The sequence below is a fragment of the Talaromyces rugulosus genome, chromosome II (genome assembly GCF_013368755.1).
Source record: "Talaromyces rugulosus chromosome II, complete sequence".
NCBI lineage: Eukaryota > Fungi > Ascomycota > Eurotiomycetes > Eurotiales > Trichocomaceae > Talaromyces > Talaromyces rugulosus.
The window spans coordinates 903,314-925,656 of NC_049562.1; the positions used below are offsets into that span (position 1 = coordinate 903,314).

A 22,343-nucleotide genomic window follows, 5' to 3' on the forward strand; every position below is an offset into this window, starting at 1 on the left:
CAGTGGCTGAAACGATCAAAGGCAGACAATGCATAATGTACAAGTAATTAATACGTACGAGTAATACATGTGCGTACGCATAATTATAGAGAGACTTCCTATTTTGCTTTGTAATTACCTGACTCGTTGTCGCGGGTGTCTCAGTCGAGTCTCATATACGGAGTATATTTCGCCGACATATTATTATTATTATTATTGCTACTATTAGATTACGTATATTGCTGTCGATAAGAACTAAAGTAACTAAACATCTTGGCCAATGCACTCATTTGGGGGCGAGCGACTACCTAATCCCGGCATGGCAGTGGAGCACGCGAGCGGCTGGAAGAGTGCGACGCCCGTAACAATACGTATGTAATTACGACCCCCCAATCGACGACTTTGTCCCCCCAGCCCTGAAACCTTTCACGACCTTCCACTCGCAACACCGCTGTGTCCTTTTATACACCATATTATTGTCTCTATTTTTGTACTTGTCCGGGTTGACCATCTTGCCGGTTACCCTGTCCGTCAAGCAGACTATCGCGAATCTACCGGGAGGCTGTAAGCCAGCTAACAAATAGAACGTAACGATCGCTCGCTCCCCTTTCTCTTCTTTCACGAATCCTCCTCGCCGATCGTGCCTGACACGCCGTCTTCACTACTACTGACGACTCCATTAATTCTATTGATCACTCGTTTCGGCCATCTCTTCGACATTAGCAGACGTTTTCCGGGGTTGCTGTCGTTTCCTTTTCTCTCCAATTTAGGTGATACTACTATCTTCCCGCCGAGTTTATTGAGACAGTTCCAAGGGAGGCTACCAGGCGGAAAGAAAGACAGCCCGGAAGAGAAAGAAAAGAAACAAAGAACTCGGCACTCAATCCAATATTTTTGTTATCCAGCCGTCCACAATCTTACACGAGCACCACCTCTCTCGTCGGTCTTGCAACGGCTAGGCGATTCTGATAGCCGTTGGAGATGCGGTATACTACGAGGCTGAATGTTCTCGTCGGCCTCGCCTTCCTCAGTTTTCTCATCGCTTTGCGACTGGTTTATGTATCTGACTATGGATTGCCTATCCGAGGGAAATGGGATAGCTGGGCGGATGTCAAAGCTCCGCCCTTAGCGAGCTCTCCGGACCATAGACTTGTTGTCTTTGGTGATGCTTGGAGCTACACTGGCGCGCGACTCCACGACCGAGGCAAGGGATGGCCTGAATGGGTTTGCACAAGTGTAAGGATAGCCCTCTCCTCCCCTTTTTTACAATGGTAGCACTTCTAACTTGACATAGTGGCCGTGTCGCCTAGAGACCTACGCTCAACAGGACCATGCCTGCCAAGGCCCCTTTTGCGGATCTGTTGTTGACGACCTCGAACTTCAGAAGATCACATCGGACCTTAATGAGCTGAGAGAGCCTTTACCAGACCTTCGTGCTCAAGTTGATCAATGGTTGACCTCCGAGCATGAGGCAATGCTCAAGGACCCTGCGGGCGGTGACATGCACGCCCGAATGAACGACACTGTATTCGCCGTTTCGTTTGTGGTATGGGATATCTGGAAATTCCTCCACGCGCCTTTGGGCGACACCATCAAGAGCTCCATCAGCCGCAGCATTGACTCGCTCTTCGAGCAGCTGAACCGTCTACCTGCAGAAAGCGGGTTTGGCGACGTAAGGGTCGTCCTGATGTTGTCCATTGATCCGACTTTCCTTCCAGCGTTTGATGCGACGGCAGGGCAAAAAGACATGGTCTCAATCGTGGAGCAGTGGAACAGGGAATTGCAAGAAAAGGCCAGGGAATGGGAAGGCGGGTCCATGTATATTTTCGACACTAATGAGTTCCTTCTGGACCAGGTTCGGGGATACCAATACTACGCTGCTGGCATGCTTGACGCGAATGGGCTTTGGGAAGAAAACCCATGGGACGATGTCGAGCACCCCTGTGTTGAAAGCACGGGCAAATGGATGACGTTCCTGGGTAACGAGAGCAAAACATGTGAAAATCCAGATAAATTTTTGTTTTGGTAAGCATTTTCCCTCCCCGCACTTGTCCTGATGAGGAAACAAAGACTACAGACAGCTGACACATTGTGCGGCACTTCAGGGATGGCCTGCATCTCGGCCCGACAGCGAATGAGCTTATGGGCACAGAAATCTTTCATAGCATTGAAAGTTCCTGGATCGAGAACAACGATGCTGTAGCTCCCGAACCCGAGAACCACGAAGCCGAGCAGACCGATAGCACACCTATAAATAGACGCACATCCCGGAGAAACGCAGGCGTTTCTTTCGGACGCTAATCCGTCCGTTCCTCAATGTTTAATACCAGAAGACGCAGCCGTTCTTGTTTCTTTGACTGAATAGTTTTATGGCGCCCACGTAGGTCCCTGGGCATCTCTTTGGGGTTGCGCATGACACAGCAAGAAGATCGACCACGAGTTCCATGGGAAACACGCCGAAAGTCTTCTGTCTGCTTGGCTAGCTACCTCATCCGGCCAGTTCTGTTCTCACTGCCGCAGCGTGGATGAGTAAGGGTTGCTTGCTGTTAGCACCATGTGACAAGTCACCCAAGCGGTGAACGGGACTGGTGCTTTCATTCCCATTATTCCCCGACGCAGGAGAGGGAGAGACTACCAGGGATTGACGAGGCACCAGCCTTGCCTATGCAGTGGTTTCCACCGAGAGAATCAGGCTGCAAGCCACACCCCAGCATATTTCCGGGATGAGGCGGTCGACCTGTCTTCACTATTAGATGAAATCTTGTATATACGATGTAAATTACTTTGTTCTCTTCATCTCTTTTAAAATATCATGGTCGCCTACCAGCATTGCATCCATCCCTATTCTATGCTATTCTCTTTCTTTCCTTTTCTGATCTATTCTTAATTCTCCTCGCGGCCTAAGACTTGTTACACTCCAACCCGTTTGTCTTGGGCGAGTCTCCAATAATGGAAACAGCGCCCGTTTGTTCACACCCATAACCCACGCAAGGCTCCTGTCGAATCAAGTCAATAAAGACGTATCGTTGGCTGCATTTCTCCGGATGGGGAGCGTTGGTGTCTTGTCACCCAGCAGGCTAAGCATGCACATTGCCGCATTAGGCAATGCAAACAAAGAAAGTCAAACGAGGGCCCCGGGTCGATTCGATAACAATAGAGCCCTTGTCTGTCCCTTCTCTCTCTCTTTCTTTCTGCCTGTCTGTCTGCTTGTCTGTTTATTTCCGTCCCAGCCAAAGCAAGGGAGAAAGAAAGAAAGAGAAGTAGTAGACAAAAAAGAGCCACGAGGCCAGGCCAAGCGCCTCTTGAACCGTTCGAATGATGCCAGTCATTGTCTGCACCCCCTTTCACCGACTCCTCGACTCCCAATTTAAGCTTCTGTCAATTGTACAACCACGCATCAAGAATGAAACAAACGGTGGGAGAGATCATCTGCGCCCCTCTTCTTGACACCTTGTTGGCTATTATTTGAAATCCTGCCCGAAAGGGGACAAAGCAAATACCCAGCACGTCTTTCGACCACCCAATCCCCCGCGGCTCTCTAAATTTAAATTGCAGATTTACTTGTTCATCACATTGAACCGTTCACCTTCTTTTTTCTTTTTTCTTCCCGTTTTCCGCTTTCCATTTTTTTATTTTTGTATGAAAAAAGAAAGTCCTCGAAACAAAGGCGGAGTCCGGCTCCGTAGACCGTTTCTTGTCCAGTCCAGGCATTGTACTGGTTGATGGTTTCATGTACATCTCGGACCGGGCATTGTACACAGGTGTTCGACTAGCAGGTAACTAGCCGTGATAAAGTCCTTGTGGTGGAGAAGCACCAACAGGCACTCAAACTGGTTGTATTGACGTGTGCATAGTTAGCGCCTGTGCTATAGATATCTCCGATCTGGGTGATCCTTTTTTCCTTTTCTTTTTTTAGCCCCTGCTTCTTCATCGATTCCCAATCTTACATATGTACCCACTGCCTCCCGCCGGTCACCGTCACCCATGCATCCATCTACTGTACTTGTACAACGCCGTTGCTGCAGATACTTGACTGATTGATTGATAAATATCTCCCGAGGGTGGTAGTCATCTTTTCTTGTCATTGATATATATGTTTATACATTGATTGGTCTATATATATCCCTATATATATACATCTGGTGCTGTCTGAAAGACGTGCTGCCCCCCGTCATGTCCTTCGACCGTGTGCTCCCAAGGCCACAAGCCTTGTACGATGAATCTGCAAACCGCGTTCACCGAACCACCACCAGCAGTCTGCTGGAGCACAAGATCATGCACGATAGCACAAGACTCATGTCAATTATCGACAACATGCCACGTTCACCTGCTAGCATTCCCAGGTCCAACGACTCGGATAGCTGCTCGACCGCCCTGGGGCAGATGAACCTGTCGTCCATCAACAAAGAGAAGATCGCCGAGAACGGCCACCTCCAACCAAGTATCGCGAGTCCCTCGAGGCAGCACGATACCTCTGGAGGATCGACTATCGAGTTGCCGCTCCGTGAGCGGTCAGCCCCGGGCAGTCCTACCAAGCTGGAGTCTGCCAAGGAGGCGGCATCGCAATTCTGTCTTTGCCAGCCAGATCCGAAAATCCCGAGACCGAGGAATGGTGAGTTGTAACCCTTAGTAGAGAGACATATTCTGGGAATTTGTGCAGAGGCTGATTCTTGAGTATAGCATTCATTTTGTATAGGCAACACTATCAGGCTGCTGTCGTTGCCCAGAATCCCGGGCTTGCAAATCCGGAGATTTCTAAAATCATTGGAGAGCAATGGCGAGCTCTCTCGACAGATACCAAAGAGGAATGGAAAGCACTGGCAGAGGTATATATAACCTTACCGTCTAGGCCGAAAACATGTCTGACATCAGATGCAACAGGCCGAGAAAGCTCGACATCAGCAGCAGTATCCGGATTATCGGTACCAACCAAGACGATTCGGACGTGATGGCTTTGGCCGCAATGGCTCGGTATCCACTGGCAGCCAGCTAGGCTCAACAACATGCAATCGTTGTGGCGGACGCCTGATGAATCCACCCTCGACACCACACACGCCCTTGACAGCAACCATGCCGCCTTTGAGCAGCCGCTCCTCACAGGGGGGGTCAACCCCGCCACACAATGGCTCCTCTCGCGGAAGCAAGCCTGAGCGCCGTTCAAACTCGATGCAATTGTTTAGTGAATCAGACCGCCGAATGTCACAATGGAAAGAAGCCGACCCTGCCCCAGGAGAAGCCAAACGCCGCCGTCTCAATAGTACCGCATTTCAACGGACGGACAGTCCAGATAGTGAGCCATACTCGCTCTCTTCTCAGAAAACATACATTTCGCGCCCAGGGGTGGGCTTTTTCCGTAGTCACGTTGATCCCGGTCCCAAGACTCCCAACGGGCGAGTGCCTCGCCGGGGGGATGGAGATGGACACAGCGATCCGAGTTTGATACTGCCACCGCTAAAATCAAACGGTCTTGCAGCGCGGAGTCAAACTGACACAGTAATGAACATCCCCGTCTTGAACAAAATCAAGGTTCTGGCCAACATCTCTCCGCCGCTTTCTGACCGCAGCGAGTCGCAACCAAAGGGCGTCGTGGTTGCTATCGACGGCCAGGATCCCGCTCAAGTCAGAGTCATGATGGAGCACCTTGGACGCATGATGTCTCAGGATAGCAAGTATATTGTTAGAATCTTCGAAGGGCCTGACATGCTTTCTCGTCGAGGTTCAACTACGGGCCAAATGGGCGATGCTACGGTCGATTATCTCAACGTCATATCCGCATGGCATCGAATCTCAGATGACATTGTTCAGTTTGTCAGCTCGGATCTCCCTGTTAGCGAGTCAAAGGACTCTTCTAGAACCGGGACGCCGCAATCTGATACCGCGAGGTCTACAGAACGCAGCCTTTCACCCTCAGTGATCAATGAAAACGCAATTCCGGTTGCGTTGGTTCCTCGGTACCAGCTCACCACTGCAGATGCATTCGCCTGCACGATTCCGATAAAGGATCGCTACGCGCTTCTAGACCATTGGCAGTGGATGGCATCCCTCTGGCGGGCATGCGTTGGTCCTGATGTGACTATCCACATTCGCGAGTGTGATAGAGACGAGATGGAGCGTCATGGCTCGGGAAACCCTGTCGAGATACGGCTCACTGAGGCTCGTACGCTGATCGTCCGGCGCCTAACAGACTCGAGCAAGGATTTGGAGGAGAAAGCTCTCCGACGTGTCGGATTTGAGCTGGAAGAATTTCTTACGCGGTAGCGTATATGTAGTCACTTTTCATGTATTGTTATAGAGTGTTTCAGATCCGTTAATTATCAATTTAACATCCCTAAAGGAATTTTGAAAGATGAGATGTCTCTCAGTATTTCCATCCATAATATATGCATCCCACAAGGCGGTGGAAATTCTGACCAATCAGAATACAAGCGCCTTGCGCCCTGTCATTCTGCCGCGATAACCTCTTATCGCCGATAGCCTTTCGTCTCTTCTTTCCCCCCAGCACCGTCCCTTCTATTTCCCTTCGTTTTCGCCGGACATTGTCTACTCTGTAGACATGTTCATTTAAAAAATCCCCTTTCTCGGTTGTCTGAGAGTTAGTTGATTCATTTTTGTTGTGTGAAGTTGAGTATGGAGTGGGCAAGATGTCGCCTGCAGCCGTCGCAGATCCGATTCTTGTCGCGGGGGAGATTGAGTTGAGGGTAAGTGTCGTTTGTCTGATTTATTATATCTGATTTCCTGCCATATTGAGCCAATCTAACCATATTGAAACAGAACCAGATCGATTCTTTCCCTCTTTCCAAGTCATTGAATGCCGAAACCCTCTCGATACCGTCCGAAGATGCCAAACCTCTTCCCTACTCATTACCCATCTCCGATTTACCCGGTACAACTTCATCCCAGCGTCTAAGAACCACCCCACACAAAGGCGATTATCTGCCAGTCGGTATCTTGCGAAGGAACGATCAGATCGATCTCCAGTCACCCAAGAGTCGTCGTTTTCCAGATGCCGAACTTGCGAGTTTGGAGAAACAAGGCTGGATAAAGCTTCGCTGGCATGCGTATGAGTCACACCCTGGATGGTCATTTGTGCAAGTCTATGTATTACCCCATGATGTTGCACGAAACCTTATTCCACGTACGAGCAATACTTTGAGAAAGTCTCTCAAGCTTGTCATGTCGAGTATTGATAGGTCTCCGGCGGCCTTCAATGGACAATTCGAGCCAATTTCTTCAGAACAAGAAAAAGATGCTGCTGAAGATGAATCGTTGTGGTACATTTTCAATACTTTGAATAACCCTGATCCTGTTATTGAAAATGTCCACGATGCGGATGGTCGATTGGCTATGGAGGAGCTAATGTCCAGCTCGACAACCCACGACACAAATTCCCGGATGTCATATGGAGTTTTCGGGCTCAAGACCCCATTGCACCCTTATCAGTGTCGTTCGGCTGCGACTATGATTCAACGAGAAGTTCATCCCAAGCAAATGCTCGACCCTCGATTGCAGACATACACGACACCACATGGCGAGGAGTATTATTACGACAAAGAAGATGCCATTCTTCTGCGTGAGAAACGTCTTTATTCGGAAGCCTGTGGAGGTGAGTATCCATAATGTTACTACCTTAGAGTTTAGGTCTGACGAGATAGTAGGCATCCTTGCAGAGACTATGGGTTGCGGGAAAACCTTGATCTGTCTATCAGTTATTTTATCAACCAGAGGCCATGTCCCTCGCATTCCGATAGAGTACCAGGACACATCGGCTCCAGTTCGGAGTACGACTGGGTCTCTCGTTGAAATGGCAGCTGCAACTGCTGGTCGATTTTCTGTTTCTTGGCGGAGCTATTTCCAGCATTTGAGAGATTCAGGTATGAATTACGAACGATGCGTGAAAGCTTGCGAGCGCAACAGGGGACACTACACGATACCTCCTCCGCCATCACGGTATCAGAGTCGTGGTGGATGGCTAGCGAGACCGCCAGCAATTAAACTCTATCTAAACTCAGGCACACTGATCATTGTTCCTCCTAATCTTGTTGACCATTGGGCATCCGAAATCAATGCTCATACCGAAGGGCTGCGAGTGCTTGTTTTAAGTGGTCGGCATGACAAAATACCACCAGCTGATGAATTGCCACAGTATGATATCATACTATTCTCGCGTACTCGATTCGAAAAGGAAGCTGGAGAGCCTGAAACTAACCGTCGTTTTCCTCAACCTGCAGAATCACCCTTGAAGAAATTTCATTGGCTCCGAATCATCGTTGATGAGGGGCATAACGTTGCTGGCCATGGGCACAAGTCTAGCACTATGCACATGTTGGACCAGCTACATGTCGAACGTAGATGGGTGGTTTCTGGAACGCCCTCGAACGGGCTCTATGGTGCCGAGCTTAGTATTGCCTCGCAACAGACTCTCACGACCGACACTGAGTCGGCTGAGGATGCGACATCTTCTACTTTGCACTCTCGGAAAAGGACAGGAACCAGGACTGACGAGGAATTGAAAGATGTGGACAAATTGCGACTGATTGTCGTCGAGTTCTTGAAACACAAACCCTGGGCAAATTCTCGCTCGGATGACCCGGCAAATTGGACAAAGTACATCAAACCCATAGGCGAGGATGGCAGACGCCGAAAATCTCCTTCTCTGCGAGCTGTTCTGCAAGGTCTGGTTGTTAGACACCAGCTAGACGTCATCAACGATGAACTTCCGCTTCCACGACTGTATAACAAAGTCGTCAGCCTGGAACCGACGTTTTATGATAAGATGTCCCTGAATATTTTCCTTCTCTCCTTGGCCGTCAACGCCATTACATCCGAGCGCACGGATCTAGACTACATGTTCCACAGCCGGAATAGAAAGCATCTAAGCGTGCTGATCAATAACCTACGCCAGGCTGGATTTTGGTGGACAGGACACAAAGAAAAGGAGATTAAAGCGACTATGGATGTGGCAGTCAAATACATGGAAAAGAACAGGGAAAAAATGATGGCAAATGATGTCAAGCTCCTATCTGAAGGGATAGAAATAGCTCGCCGAGCGCTATCTTGCAAAAGCTACGCCGCGTTCTATCACTTTGACGAACTTGGTGTTTATGTTCAAGACTTTCCTGAACACAGTCGTAGGATCTGGTCACTGGTGCACGATCGGGATAATTCCAATGATTTGCTTTTAGGAATATCCCAAGCACGGCTTGCCCAGTCCTTTGTGATATCGAATCTGATAGATGAAGATCCGTCAGATGGCCTTGCAGGGGCGGGAATCACTGCTCGTCGTGAACTGTCACAGCGATCTCAAAAGCCTACAAAAAAGGCAAACGAATCTGGTGCAGCCGATACCCTGACACACAAGAACAAGCCAGCAGAAAATCGCATACCTCGAAAGACGTTTCATAAAGGCGTCACCATGAAACTACCCCAGAAATCGCCGCTGACGGGCACGAAAGTGATTGCAACAGCCTCTGCAAAGCTCACATATCTCCTGGATAAAGTACAGGAACTTCACAAAGCAGAGAAAATAATTATTTTTTATGAGAACAACAACACCGCGTTTTGGATAGCCGAAGGTCTAGAAATGCTAGGTATCGAGTTTAGAATCTACGCAAACACGCTGAAGACGAGCCAAAAGGCAGCGTATCTCTCGCTCTTTGAAGAGTCCTCCAGTGTGCGTATTCTACTTATGGATCTACGACAGGCTTCCCACGGACTACATATTGCTAGCGCATCTCGTGTCTTTATTGTGAATCCGATATGGCGGCCCAATGTTGAGAGTCAAGCTATCAAGCGAGCTCACCGAATCGGCCAAATCAAACCTGTCTTTGTGGAGACGCTGGTCCTCAAAGATACGCTAGAGGAGAAGATGCTACACAGGCGAAAGGAAATGTCCAACTCTGAGATGCAGCATGCCGAGAAAGACATGCTGGAAGACTCAACCATGAGCTCCATCATTCAAAACGAGGGCTTCTATCCTTTGCCCGAGAATGACGAGCTCATCAAGCCAGCGTACCTGCAAGAGCCTTCTGGTTTCTTTGACCGTCACGAGTTGCCGATTCCGGACGATTACGTAGATGCCCTTTCTGCAGTACTAAATTACCCCGTCACCCCGACCAAACGCCGGGCAGTTGATTACCAGATAGTCGAGTCGGATGTCTCGCCCGAGCACACGCCCAAGAAGAAGAAGAAGAAGGTGGGCCTACGATTCCAGGTCGTCGGCGAGAATGGGGTTATCATGACTCCGCCGAGGGGATCTAGATCACCAGAAGCATCTGGAATGGTTACTCCTGAAGGGACTCCGATGACCCCCCGCGGCAATGAAACGGGTTCGCCAGCCCCAGGATCCAGCTTGTTTGGAGGATGATTTGACGAGGTTCATGAATTTCAGGAATTTCCCTTGAAATATGTCTTGCTATTTTATGAGAGATGTTTGCTATTAGTTTATTATTAGCTTAATGATGTTATGGGAGTATCAAATTTCACAAGCTTAATCCACTATCTTATCGCGCATGCCCCGCATCACCTCTAACATTAACCATCCCCAGGCACATCATCTCTTATGCGCCTCTTCTTTTGAGATCAAAGGACAAACGAAACATAATTCTCTTCAAAATAGCTTTATAAACACGCGCGCTATATTTGGCCCTAAATTTGAGGCAATGACCGACGACTCCAATCGCGCAAGCGCAAAGAAAAGCGCCAAAACAATCATCATCGGGCTCTCCGGCCCGTCTTCAAGCGGGAAAACGACTCTTGCGCGGCTTCTACGCAGCATATTCGCGGATGAAAAACGAGTGAGAACGTTTATTATTCATGAAGATGATTTTTATCATTCGGACGATAAGTACGAAAGTCAAAAAAAGGAAGAAAGAGAGAGAGAGACAGAGAATGGCTAATACGAGTAATGACGACGGGTAGGATTCCAGTTACAAAGACCGCACGCGGAGAATTAGTTCAGGACTGGGATACTGCTGGCGCAATCGACATTGATTTCCTAGCATCAGCGCTGGCATATGTGCGGAAAAATGGGAGGTTGCCGCCCAGGTTACAAAGCAAAGAGGATCAGAACGATGCTACGAATCCCGACGTTGAGGAGGCGAGGATACAAGATGTGAGCAGGGTTGTGCGCGAGCGGATCGCGAGTGAATATTCCAAACCGGATACAACGAAAGAAGGAGGAGAAGAAGTGCCCTTGACAATTGCATTCCTGGAAGGATTTCTACTCTATGCGCCACCAGTCGCGGAGGATGCTTCACATATTTTGCGCTCTGTTCACGACGGTATCGATCTGCATCTTTTCCTCCCGGCACCCTACGATACAGTCAAAGCACGGCGAGAAGCGAGGAGTGGGTATGTGACAATCGGACCTGCGCCGACGCCAACGGCCGAGCGTTCTGCAGAAGCTGAACACCTTGGACATTCATCGGTAAACCTCGATGAGAAAGATGATAGTGCGCCGCAGAACTTTTGGACGGATCCCCCGGGCTATGTTGACGATATTGTCTGGCCGATGTATGTGCAGGACCATGCGTGGTTGCTGATGCCGGAAGGGGAAGATAGTAGTAAACAGTCACTGGCGGCGGCGTCTGGGACTCGGAATGAGAGCGAACTGTTGAAGCTGGCCGGACAAGGAGTGAATTTACGGACTGACACGGGTGTCCTGATCGCACCAGGCAAGGGAGAAAAGCCGATGACGGAAATTCTGGATTGGGCCGTTGATGAGATTCTTGGGTTTTTGAAAGTGTAAATAGACGGACGAGAAGAAAGACATAGATACAGATATAATTCGCATAGTTGTTGGGTAGTGGCATGGATCTAATCATTATGAATTGTAAAGCATTTTGCGAGGACATGAGATGGAAGCTTGAGTTTCCCTAATATCTGTAGCGAGTCGAGTAGTCCTTGGGACTGACGACGAGACCTCGACCTTTCTTAGCGCCACGATAGATGGTCTCGATAATGTCGATCAATTCTTGCTTGTCCTCACTAGAGTAGGTTTGTTAGTACTTATCGCGTAAAATAAACAAGCAAGACGAGGGGCAACTTACAGCACCCAGTTCAGTTTGTTGTTGTTACCAGTTCCAAAATCACCTACCACTTGTTAGTAAGATGTCTAAAATTCTTAAATAAAGTGTACTAACACATCATATGTTTATTGCGGAAGAAAAACTGAAACGAGGTTAGTCACGGCTATTGTGAGAGCAGCGAGGGAGAATCATGAACTGACCATAATTGTCATAGGATCATACAACTCGTACCTGACAGGCATTAGCAACCGAGCACAAGAAAATGGGCAGAGAGATGTTCTTACATGGCATTAAAATCCGGGGTCTGCTCGATATCACACAGGTACAAGACAGCAAAGTTTTTGACTCTGTCTGCAATCTTGGATAGAACATCGTCTTGTCGTAGACTGTGCATGCATTAGCAGGGTACACCACAAAGACAAAACCAAAAACAAAGATACATACCAGTCAGGATGGGAGTCTTTGCCAAATCTGACTACGACCAGGCGCTCATCTTCTGACAGGATGGCTTGATCGACTTGCCATGCATTCTGCAGATGCGGCAGGACCATAGAACCCATGGCTGGTTATGTTTTTAGTCGACGTTGCAGTGTAAGAGAGTTTTCTCAAGAGCTGAAATAACCCCTTGAAGCTGCGTGCTGGCTGCAAGGGCTCTGGATGGAGGCGGGTTGAGAGTCTTGAATATCTCGTTATTGTTCTTGCTCTTGTTCTTCAGCAGCATCCCGCCCGCGCTATGCCTATTGCGGATGTATACGTAGGCACCACCAAGTTACATCAGATCAAAAGTTGCTAGATCTCCAGCAGGTAAGTCATTCTTGGGCTGCTATACCAAGTATGTAAAAATCTGGGAGAAGCCCTTTACCACTTGCCATGACATGACTTAATTATGCTGTGCTCGCTTGATATTGCCATCGGAGTGGAGCACGCCCGTCCCAAAGCGGTAAGGCGGGCCTCAGCTAGAGAGAAAGTCGGCTGAGCCTCCTCGTCCCTTTTGTCGACCACACGCCCTGGCCGGACGGTGAATCTCAAGGCGAGACGCTCCATCTCGTCGTCTATCAGAATCTGTGACTGTGTTTATGTGTTAGAGGGACGCGCCCTCTTTCGACCGCCAATTCAGTGGTCAAAGACACGCTGACCTGACGACCTGTCCTCGCAACCATGATTGCTCAACGGACCACCTCGCTGCTCACCATTGTCGCCATTGTAGGCTTCGTCCTGGTCATTTTCTCCAAGTCATCAGGGACGATCCAGTCAGAGAGTTCGGAACCAAGCGTCAAATTCGGCCCTTCGCGGTATATTCCGATTCCATCAAAGATTTCGTTCGATGACCTGCGCCACCCTTTCCGCCCAGTCGCTCACAAGCCGCCAGAGCAAGACCATAGCACAAGCGGCGAATCGAAATGGTACAGTGATTGGCAATGGCTGAATCCATTTTCGTCGTCCATTACACTCGATGAACATCGCACCGTCCTTCCCCCCTTGCCAGCACGCCCGCCTATATACACTTTCTACGAACCGAACAAGGATAACGATGACGCGGAGCAAAAGGCAGATAGCGAGCTCCTCCTCGCGTGGCGGCGCGCCTGGTATGCAAAGGGCTTTCGACCAGTCGTCCTCAGTCGTGCGGAAGCCCTGAACAACGATCTGTACCAAGAGTTCCAATTGCGAATGCAACAATTGAAGCTTGACCCCGTCCTAGAGTTGGACTTTGTCAAGTGGCTCGCTTGGGGGAATATGGGCACTGGCTTGTTTGCCGATTTGCGATGCTTCCCAATGGCTCGGTACGACGACAACACCTTCACCTTTCTCAGAACAGGCGCCCTACCAACTCATATCACGCGGTTTGATAAGCTAGACAGAGCTTTATTTGCAGGTGAAAAGACCGTGATTAACGACGCGATCAAGGCTGCCACGCAGGCTTTGGATAAATATAAAGACAAACTCCCCTCATCTATTATGAACCTAATCCCATCAGAACTTTTGAAAGTGGAGGCAACCAACGCACTGGCCTACTACCATTCAAGTACCATTACCAGCCTCTACCCTAAGCTCGCCGAGATACATGTCTCTTCGACGGCGTCTGGGCGGATGACCTTGGTCGAGCTGATCAATGCCCATCTTCACACAACCTTTCTCAACAGCTTTCCATCGGGAATCGCTGTTCTAAAACCGCTCCCAGAGCACACGACTGCATTGATCGAACCTGCATTGAACCTAGCAAAGTCTCTTGTCAAGTGTCCTCCGTCCGAACTACCATCCTGCCCACCCAACCGACCAAATTGCCAGCTGTGCGATCCAGCGTCTAAACCAGTTCCCATTACGCAACCGCAAACCTTTAAGAATCTTTCTACTGCCTATACGATTGGCGCATTGCCGCATCCCTATACTTTGGTTAGCCTTCAGCATTCTTCGGAAGAAGTGGATGTCAAATATATCCGGCGAGAGACTCAGCGCGACCCATGGTTGTTAGAAGTGACCAAAGAGCTTCTTGGAGAAGAGCGCGGAGGCTCTTCGCGGGCAGTTGCTTTCAAGGAAGCAGTGGCTGGAGATCCTTATACCTGGCGAACTTTTTGGATGACGGTGGAGACGTTTCCGGCCCAGCCAGGCCAGGATCTGCCCCCGACATTGTTGGATGAATTGGAATGGTACTTTGGGTTTAAAATCCCACGCGATGCCATCAAAAAGGTCGAGGACAAAAAGGTCGAAGATAGCAAAAAGGCCGAGAAAGGCGACAAGAAGCCGGAAGACGCACAGAAAGAAGGAGACAAGAAGCCAGAAGTCAAGGAAGATACGCCTCTGGAAAAAGAATACAAGTTGATTGGGAAAGCCCGTGAACTCCTCAGTGATAAACAGGCAAGCCGCCTCAGTATCCGCAACGTTGCAGAAGCCTGGAATTTGGCTGACGTTGAGGTGTGGCGTTTTGTACAAGCATACCGGTCAGTCCTCTCCCTCTCTATCTTTCTGGTAGAGAATGATAATGATCATTGACTAACACCTTACAGTGCACGCAGCGCGGTAGAAAGAGCACAATTTGAACAGGAAGAGAAGAATTTTGTTGGAGTCAAGAGTACCTAAGGAGAGATACTGTCGATTTCTCTAAATTTCGCTTCTCTCTTGTATATATCCCTTGACTTATAGACGGAGCATGTGGCATGGCGTTTTATCTGTTTTTACAGTGTTTGTGTAAATGTATTAGTTATTAGTTGTCTTGGCCCGAAGCGTTTGTTTAAAATCGAATTCTAGCGGTATTGTTATTATTATTGAATTGAGTTGAGTTGAGAACCCTAAACCCTAAGACAACCCCGGGAGGCAAGATTTCAAGGCCAGGTCCGTCGGACTGTGCCGATCGCCGCTGCTCAGCTGTGGGGGCTTCCCCGATAAGCCGCAGATCCAAGCGTGGAGACTGGAGAGACCCCTCATGTCTTATTTCATTCTCTCGTCAAGGAACTGGACATTCATCTTTCTTTCTTCTCATGTCCTCCTGTTTATTGCTTCACGAACCTGTTCTGCGACCTGCGATCGTGTGATAGACACCCATCGATCCGGTCCGGTCCAAGCTAGATAAGACAAGCAATGGACAGCTCTTATCGCCACTGAGCCTATCTTCAACTATTTACGCTTGTTTCGTTTATTTTTTTTCCTACTACGTGTCTTTTCTTACCATGGCACCAAGCATCGAGGCCGTTTCAGCTCCAGCTGTTCCTGCCGAAAAGATCTCGAGTCTGGTTCAGCTCACCCAGGACTATCACGATACCATCCGCTTCTATCTCAATGGGACCAGAGTTGTGCTGGACGAGGTCGACCCCGAGCTGACCCTGCTGGAGTATCTCAGAGGCGTTGGCTTGACAGGCACAAAACTGGGCTGTGCGGAGGGAGGCTGCGGCGCATGTACCGTGGTACGTGTCTGATGTGTGATACCGGGAATTCTAATGTCATCGCTGACAGTAAATATATAGGTCATCTCGCAGATCAACCCGACTACTGGGAAGATATACCATGCCTCTGTCAACGCCTGCCTTGCACCCGTCGTCAGCGTTGACGGAAAACATGTCATAACCGTCGAGGGGATTGGCGATGTCAAGAGCCCTCATGCCACTCAGCAGCGAATGGCTGTCGGAAACGGCAGTCAATGTGGTTTTTGCACTCCAGGTATCGTAATGGTGAGCCATTCTAACTCTGTCTTGAAATGACATATGGCTAAACACAGGTCTTTGAACAGAGCATGTATGCCTTGCTTCGCAACAACCCGGAACCATCGACGCACGACGTCGAGGAGGCTTTTGACGGGAATCTCTGCCGTTGTACCGGTTATCGACCCATCCTAGACGCTGCGCACAGCTTCACGGCTGCTGGTGGTTGCAATAATGCGCAAGTGAACGGGGGTACAGGATGCTGCATGGAAAAGCAGAATGGAGCGAACGGTTGTTGCAAGTCCAATGGGGTGGCAAACGGGACGTCTAATGGGGCCGACGAAGTCACAAAACAGCTTCCGAGGCCAGATTTCATTCCTTATAGCCCTGAGACCGAGCTCATTTTCCCACCGGCACTCAGAAAGCACGAGTTCAAAGCCCTCGCGGTGGGCAACAAGAAGAAGAAATGGTATCGACCGGTGACGCTCCAGCAACTTTTAGAGATAAAAAATACCTATCCATCTGCAAAAATTATTGGCGGCAGCACGGAGACACAGATCGAAGTCAAATTCAAAGCAATGCGCTACGACCCATCCGTATACGTGGGCGATATTACCGAGTTACGGCAGTACACCTTGAACGACGACCATCTCGAGCTAGGAGCAAATGTATCCTTGACAGACTTGGAAAATATATGTGATGAGGCTGTGAAGAAGTACGGGGAGCATCGAGGCCAGCCATTTGTGGCTATCAAGAAGCAGCTGCGTTATTTTGCTGGTCGCCAGATTCGAAATGTAGCATCGCCCGCTGGAAACCTGGCGACCGCTTCTCCAATATCCGATTTGAATCCTGTTTTCGTCGCCTCGAATACTGTGCTGGTTGCAAAATCTCTGACGCAAGAAACAGAGATTCCAATGACCCAGTTCTTCAAGGGCTACCGAACGACTGCCCTTCCGGCAGATGCCATCATTGCCAGCTTGCGTGTTCCAGTCGCCCAAAAGGGTGAATATTTTAGGGCATACAAACAGTCTAAGCGAAAGGACGATGATATTGCAATCGTCAACGCTGCTTTGAGAGTCTCCCTCTCAGAAACAGACGATGTACTGAGTGCTAATTTTGTCTACGGCGGCATGGCAGCAATGACAGTGCCGGCGCAAAACGCGGAGCAATACATCATTGGCAAGAAATTTTCAGACCCAGCAACATTGGAAGGGGTCATGAACGCTTTGGAAAAGGACTTTGATTTACGTTTTGGCGTGCCAGGAGGCATGGCGACATACCGCAAGACATTGGCATTGGGCTTCTTCTATCGCTTTTACCATGAGATCATGTCCACTTTGAATGTGGCCGAAAACGACAATTACCAGGATATTACTGATGAGATTGAGAGGAACATCTCAACAGGACACAAGGACCACTACGCGTCCGATGCTTACCGGCAAGAGGTCGTAGGAAAATCCGGAAATCACCTTTCGGCCCTGAAACAATGCACCGGGGAGGCTCAGTACACAGACGACATCCCCGTACAGAAGAACGAGCTGTATGGGTGTCTAGTACTTTCTACAAAAGCCCGGGCAAAGATATTAAGCGTGGACGCCGAGGCAGCCCTCGACATACCTGGTGTGTTCGACTACATTGATCACCGAGATCTCCCATCACCAGCAGCGAATTGGTGGGGTGCCCCAAACAGTGACGAGCAATTCTTTGCTGTCGATGATGTCTTCACGGCAGGCCAACCCATTGGCATGATCGTTGCTACCTCTGCGAAGATTGCAGAGCAGGGCTCACGGGCAGTCAAGGTCGATTACGAAGAAATGCCGGCTATCCTTACGATTGAAGAAGCAATTGAAGCAGATTCATACTTTAACCACTTTAGACACATTAAAAATGGTGATATCGAGGTAGGATTCAAAGAAGCTGATCACATCTTTACCGGCGTGTCGAGAATGGGTGGCCAGGAACATTTCTACTTGGAGACTCAGGCCTGTGTTGTGGTTCCCAAGCCTGAAGATGGAGAAATGGAGGTGTTTAGCTGCACTCAAAACCCTACAGAGACGTGAGTTGCGAATATCCTTGATATTTCGTCTCAGGTGCTAATTTTGTGTTACAGACAAACGTACGTTGCGCAAGTGACTGGCGTTGCTGCAAACAAAGTTGTCACCCGAGTCAAGAGACTTGGTGGAGGCTTTGGTGGAAAAGAAACTCGGTCAATCCAGCTTGCTGGAATCTGTGCCGCAGCTGCCCACAAGACAAGGAGGCCAGTTAGATGTATGCTTAACCGAGACGAAGACATCATAACTTCTGGTCAGCGCCACCCATTTCTTTGCCGATGGAAAGTCGGGACTACTAAAGAAGGAAAACTTGTCGCCTTTGACGCCGATGTATTTGCAAATGCTGGTCACACCCAAGATTTATCTGGTGCTGTAGTGGAAAGAGCTCTTTCTCACATCGATGGGGTCTACAACATACCGAATATCCATGTGAGAGGATGGGCTTGCAAAACCAACACTGTGTCAAACACGGCTTTCCGAGGATTCGGTGGTCCCCAGGGAATGTTCATGTGTGAAACTATGATGGAAGAAGTTGCTGATCATCTTGGGATGTCTTCGGATGCATTGCGTGAGTTGAACATGTACAAACCCGGGGATAAGACACACTTCAACCAGGAGTTGAAGGATTTCTTTGTGCCTCTCATGTATAAACAGGTCAAAGAGGAGAGCTCGTACATGGAACGACGGCAGGCCGTGGACGAGTATAATCGGACGCATAAGTGGTCGAAACGTGGTTTGGCCCTTATTCCAACTAAATTCGGTATCTCATTCACAGCTCTATTCTTGAACCAGGCTGGAGCCTTGGTGCACATCTATCACGATGGGAGTGTTTTGGTTGCTCATGGGGGTACTGAAATGGGCCAAGGTCTTCATACAAAGATGTGTATGGTTGCAGCGCAAGCGTTGCAAGTGCCTCTCTCAGACGTCCATATTTCCGAGACAGGGACGAATACAGTGGTCAACACATCTTCCACCGCAGCATCTGCTAGTTCAGATTTGAACGGCTACGCTATTTTCAACGCCTGTGAGCAAATCAACGAGCGCCTTCAGCCGTATCGCGAAAAGATGCCGAATGCGACTATGAAGGAGCTCGCGCATGCTGCATATTTTGATCGTATCAATCTATCAGCTAATGGCTTCTATCGCACGCCAGATATTGGATATGTCTGGGGAGAGAATAAAGGACAAATGTTCTACTATTTCACCCAGGGCGTGGCAGCTGCAGAAGTGCAGATAGACACGTTAACCGGAGACTGGACTCCACTGAGAGCCGACATCAAGATGGACGTGGGCCGCAGCATCAACCCGGCCATCGATTATGGCCAGATTGAAGGTGCCTTTATCCAGGGCCAGGGCCTTTTCACGACCGAGGAGAGTCTCTGGCACCGCGGTTCCGGACAAATCTTCACCAAGGGGCCCGGCGCGTACAAGATCCCTGGGTTCCGAGATATCCCACAGATCTTCAACGTGTCGTTGCTCAAGGACGTCAACTGGGAAAATCTGCGAACCATCCAGCGATCGCGCGGTGTCGGCGAACCGCCGCTCTTTATGGGCAGCGCCGTCTTTTTCGCAATTCGTGACGCTCTCAAATCGGCCAGAGCGCAATGGGGCGTGACGGATGTCTTGGAGCTGCAAAGCCCTGCGACTCCGGAGCGTATCAGGGTCAGTTGTGCAGATCCTATTGTGGAGAGGGCTAGAGTTCATCCGAGGGAGGGAGAGAAGAGCTTTTTCGTTGCTATTTAGTTGGGAGTTTATATCATGTATATGCAATGATGCCATAATTTTTATGTATAAGCCAACTTTACATGTCTTGTAGTACGAAATCAATGGTTTCTTCCGCGCTTAATTTAAATACTGTAAAATAAACGACACCGCTGTTTATCTCATAGTTGTATGACAAATTAGACTGTTATTTAGATGTTGCCGAACCGGGTAGACTTTGGCCCGGCTGCCCTGGTATAGGCATGTTTTCGTTTTCTATAGTCGACTCTATCCCAATTTTCTCTGTTTTTCTTTTCTTTTTCTTTTTTCCAATAATATGTAACGTGATGTGATTAGAAAGATCAATTCTCGGGAACCCTCTATGTAGTTGATTTGTAGCTTAGCCCTTGAGAAGTCGTTAAGCGGAATTTATTTTCTTGTAAAAAATGGGAATGGGGATCGATGTAAATTAAATTCACATTTAGCTGTGAAACTCGCCTTGATGATCAGGTTGAATAATCGATTGCTGAACGGAGAGTAAAGTAAGGCTTCGTGGAGTATTTTTTAGCCGTGCATCATTACACTAGTTTTTGAGACCAAGCCCAAGGGTGATCATCATGTCTTGCTAAATTTTAGCATAAATTACTCTTGATGCCGGTTTCTAATATCTATCGATAACGTGCCATTTTCATCGTCAAGGGATAAAATGCCTCCACAAAAATATTGATAATCGGGAGCCAATTACTCCGTTCGGAGACATAATGAGCAGATGCAACTCGATCTGGGCAAGTTACATTTCCAGCTACCCAAGCAGAATTCATGTGTTATATATAGACATCATTTTCCATACTTCCTACTATTTCCAGCCCTTGACAGCATATCGAACAGAATGACGCTCGTCGAGATGGCTACAAGCCACCCCGATTTTCAAATTCCACCTTTGAGCCTTCCCCGGGAGGTTATCATGATGTTCACAGTTTGCTCAGCACAGGGGCTAGTGCAGGCCTCATTAGCCCAGAGTTTTATCCCAAATTTATTGATAGGAGAGACATTCAAGGCACAATCTTCCGACACCGCATGGTATCCCGCCGCCTACGGATTGACTTCGGGCACATTCATGCTTGCGTTTGGCCGCGTGGGCGACATGATAGGTCACAAAAAACTTTTTGTGGGAGCATGGGCGTGGTCTTCTCTGTGGGCTCTTTTGGCAGGCATCTCTGTGTACAGCGACTCTCAGGTCTTTTTTGATATCTGCCGAGCGTTTCAAGGCATGGGCGCAGCTGCCCTAGTCCCCAGTGCTTTGGCGATTCTCGGAAGTATCTACAAGCCAGGGCCTCGGAAAAACCTGGCATTTTCGCTTTATGCCTCCGGAGCGCCTATTGGTTTCACTCTCGGTGCTGTATTCGCGGGGTTGCTTGCTCAGTTGGCAAGCTGGCCATGGGCTTTTTACATCAACGCCATTGTCTGCTTGATCTACGCCGGGTTGGCCTTGGTATTTGTCCCTAATTTAGGGAAGAGACCAAATTCGAAGAAAGAGTCCTTTGACTACTTAGGAACTTTTACAATAGTTTCTGGTAAGAGATCCTATCTGGGATTCCTGGTGGTAGCGACGCTGACTTTTCTTTTCTTCATCAAGGGCTCATCCTTCTTAATTTTGCCTGGAATCGGGCTCCAGAATCTGGCTGGAAAAGCGCGCAGTGCATATCAACTCTAGTCATTGGACTACTACTGATTATTGCATTCTTTCCAATCGAAAAGAGAACGGCGCATCCTATTGTCCCGGTTGCAGAAATCGACGAAAACGCCGCATGGATCCTCCTAATAGAAGGTCTCGCATGGTCCTCATTTGGAATACTTTGTTACTATTCCATCAACTTCGCCATTCGTATTCGCGGGAAAAGTATGCTGACTGCTGCTGCATACCTGGCACCAGTGCCACCTGCTGGTCTCGCCGCCAGTATCATGACATCGATTCTTCTTTCGAAAGGGTTGATGAGCCCGCCGGGGATTCTTGCATTCTCACTGGTCTGGTTTTGTATTGGCAACATTGTCCTTGCAACAATGCCTGTCGACCAAACATATTGGCGTGATATCTTCTGGGCCTATCTTCTTAGCCCATTTGGCATGGATATGAGCTTCCCTGCTGGCACTCTGATCCTCAGCGATCTCCTGCCGGCTGAAAGACAAGGGATCGCGGCAAGTTTGATTGCGACTATTGTTTACTACTCGCAGAGCTTGGGGCTTGGTATAGCAGGTGTCGTAGAGACAAATGTTGCCAAGGGTTCTGTAGTTAGGGGCTATCGCGGTGCCTTGTACCTAGCGATTGGACTAAGTGGTCTTGGGTTTTTTGTTGCGGTGGCCTTTGTTGTCTTGTCTAGGGTGAGGTCTAGCAGAGAGAAGACTAGAAGTGGAGAGATCCAAAATGCTGTTGCGGATGCCGAAAATTGAGCATAAAT

The 22,343-nt window shown here is 48.8% G+C and overlaps 6 protein-coding genes across 6 annotated transcripts; 5 read left to right on the forward strand and 1 right to left on the reverse strand.

The window, feature by feature from the left end:
- Positions 1-960: 960 nt before the first annotated feature.
- On the forward strand, positions 961-2,280 carry TRUGW13939_02778 (uncharacterized protein; the record flags this gene model as incomplete). The annotated part of the gene is made up of 3 exons (XM_035485966.1): positions 961-1,215; positions 1,274-2,004; positions 2,085-2,280. The coding sequence occupies 3 exons, from the start codon at positions 961-963 to the stop codon at positions 2,278-2,280; spliced, it is 1,182 nt and encodes a 393-aa protein (XP_035341859.1).
- A 1,872-nt stretch (positions 2,281-4,152) lies between these two features.
- TRUGW13939_02779 (uncharacterized protein) lies at positions 4,153-11,725 on the forward strand (the record flags this gene model as incomplete). The annotated part of the gene is made up of 8 exons (XM_035485967.1): positions 4,153-4,591; positions 4,660-4,805; positions 4,861-6,136; positions 6,601-6,686; positions 6,751-7,582; positions 7,635-10,329; positions 10,595-10,822; positions 10,897-11,725. 8 exons carry the CDS (start codon positions 4,153-4,155, stop codon positions 11,723-11,725), a joined length of 6,531 nt encoding a protein of 2,176 aa, XP_035341860.1.
- A 127-nt stretch (positions 11,726-11,852) lies between these two features.
- On the reverse strand, positions 11,853-12,565 carry TRUGW13939_02780 (uncharacterized protein; the record flags this gene model as incomplete). Its single annotated transcript, XM_035485968.1, has 6 exons — positions 11,853-11,964; positions 12,027-12,069; positions 12,120-12,147; positions 12,206-12,236; positions 12,290-12,391; positions 12,450-12,565. 6 exons carry the CDS (start codon positions 12,563-12,565, stop codon positions 11,853-11,855), a joined length of 432 nt encoding a protein of 143 aa, XP_035341861.1.
- Positions 12,566-13,163: 598 nt separating this feature from the next.
- TRUGW13939_02781 (uncharacterized protein) lies at positions 13,164-15,080 on the forward strand (the record flags this gene model as incomplete). The annotated part of the gene is made up of 2 exons (XM_035485969.1): positions 13,164-14,941; positions 15,008-15,080. The coding sequence occupies 2 exons, from the start codon at positions 13,164-13,166 to the stop codon at positions 15,078-15,080; spliced, it is 1,851 nt and encodes a 616-aa protein (XP_035341862.1).
- A 587-nt stretch (positions 15,081-15,667) lies between these two features.
- Positions 15,668-19,929, forward strand: TRUGW13939_02782 (uncharacterized protein; the record flags this gene model as incomplete). The annotated part of the gene is made up of 4 exons (XM_035485970.1): positions 15,668-15,901; positions 15,962-16,165; positions 16,225-18,191; positions 18,246-19,929. 4 exons carry the CDS (start codon positions 15,668-15,670, stop codon positions 19,927-19,929), a joined length of 4,089 nt encoding a protein of 1,362 aa, XP_035341863.1.
- Positions 19,930-20,776: 847 nt separating this feature from the next.
- TRUGW13939_02783 (uncharacterized protein) lies at positions 20,777-22,335 on the forward strand (the record flags this gene model as incomplete). The annotated part of the gene is made up of 2 exons (XM_035485971.1): positions 20,777-21,461; positions 21,524-22,335. The coding sequence occupies 2 exons, from the start codon at positions 20,777-20,779 to the stop codon at positions 22,333-22,335; spliced, it is 1,497 nt and encodes a 498-aa protein (XP_035341864.1).
- Between the last annotated feature and the right edge of the window lie 8 nt (positions 22,336-22,343).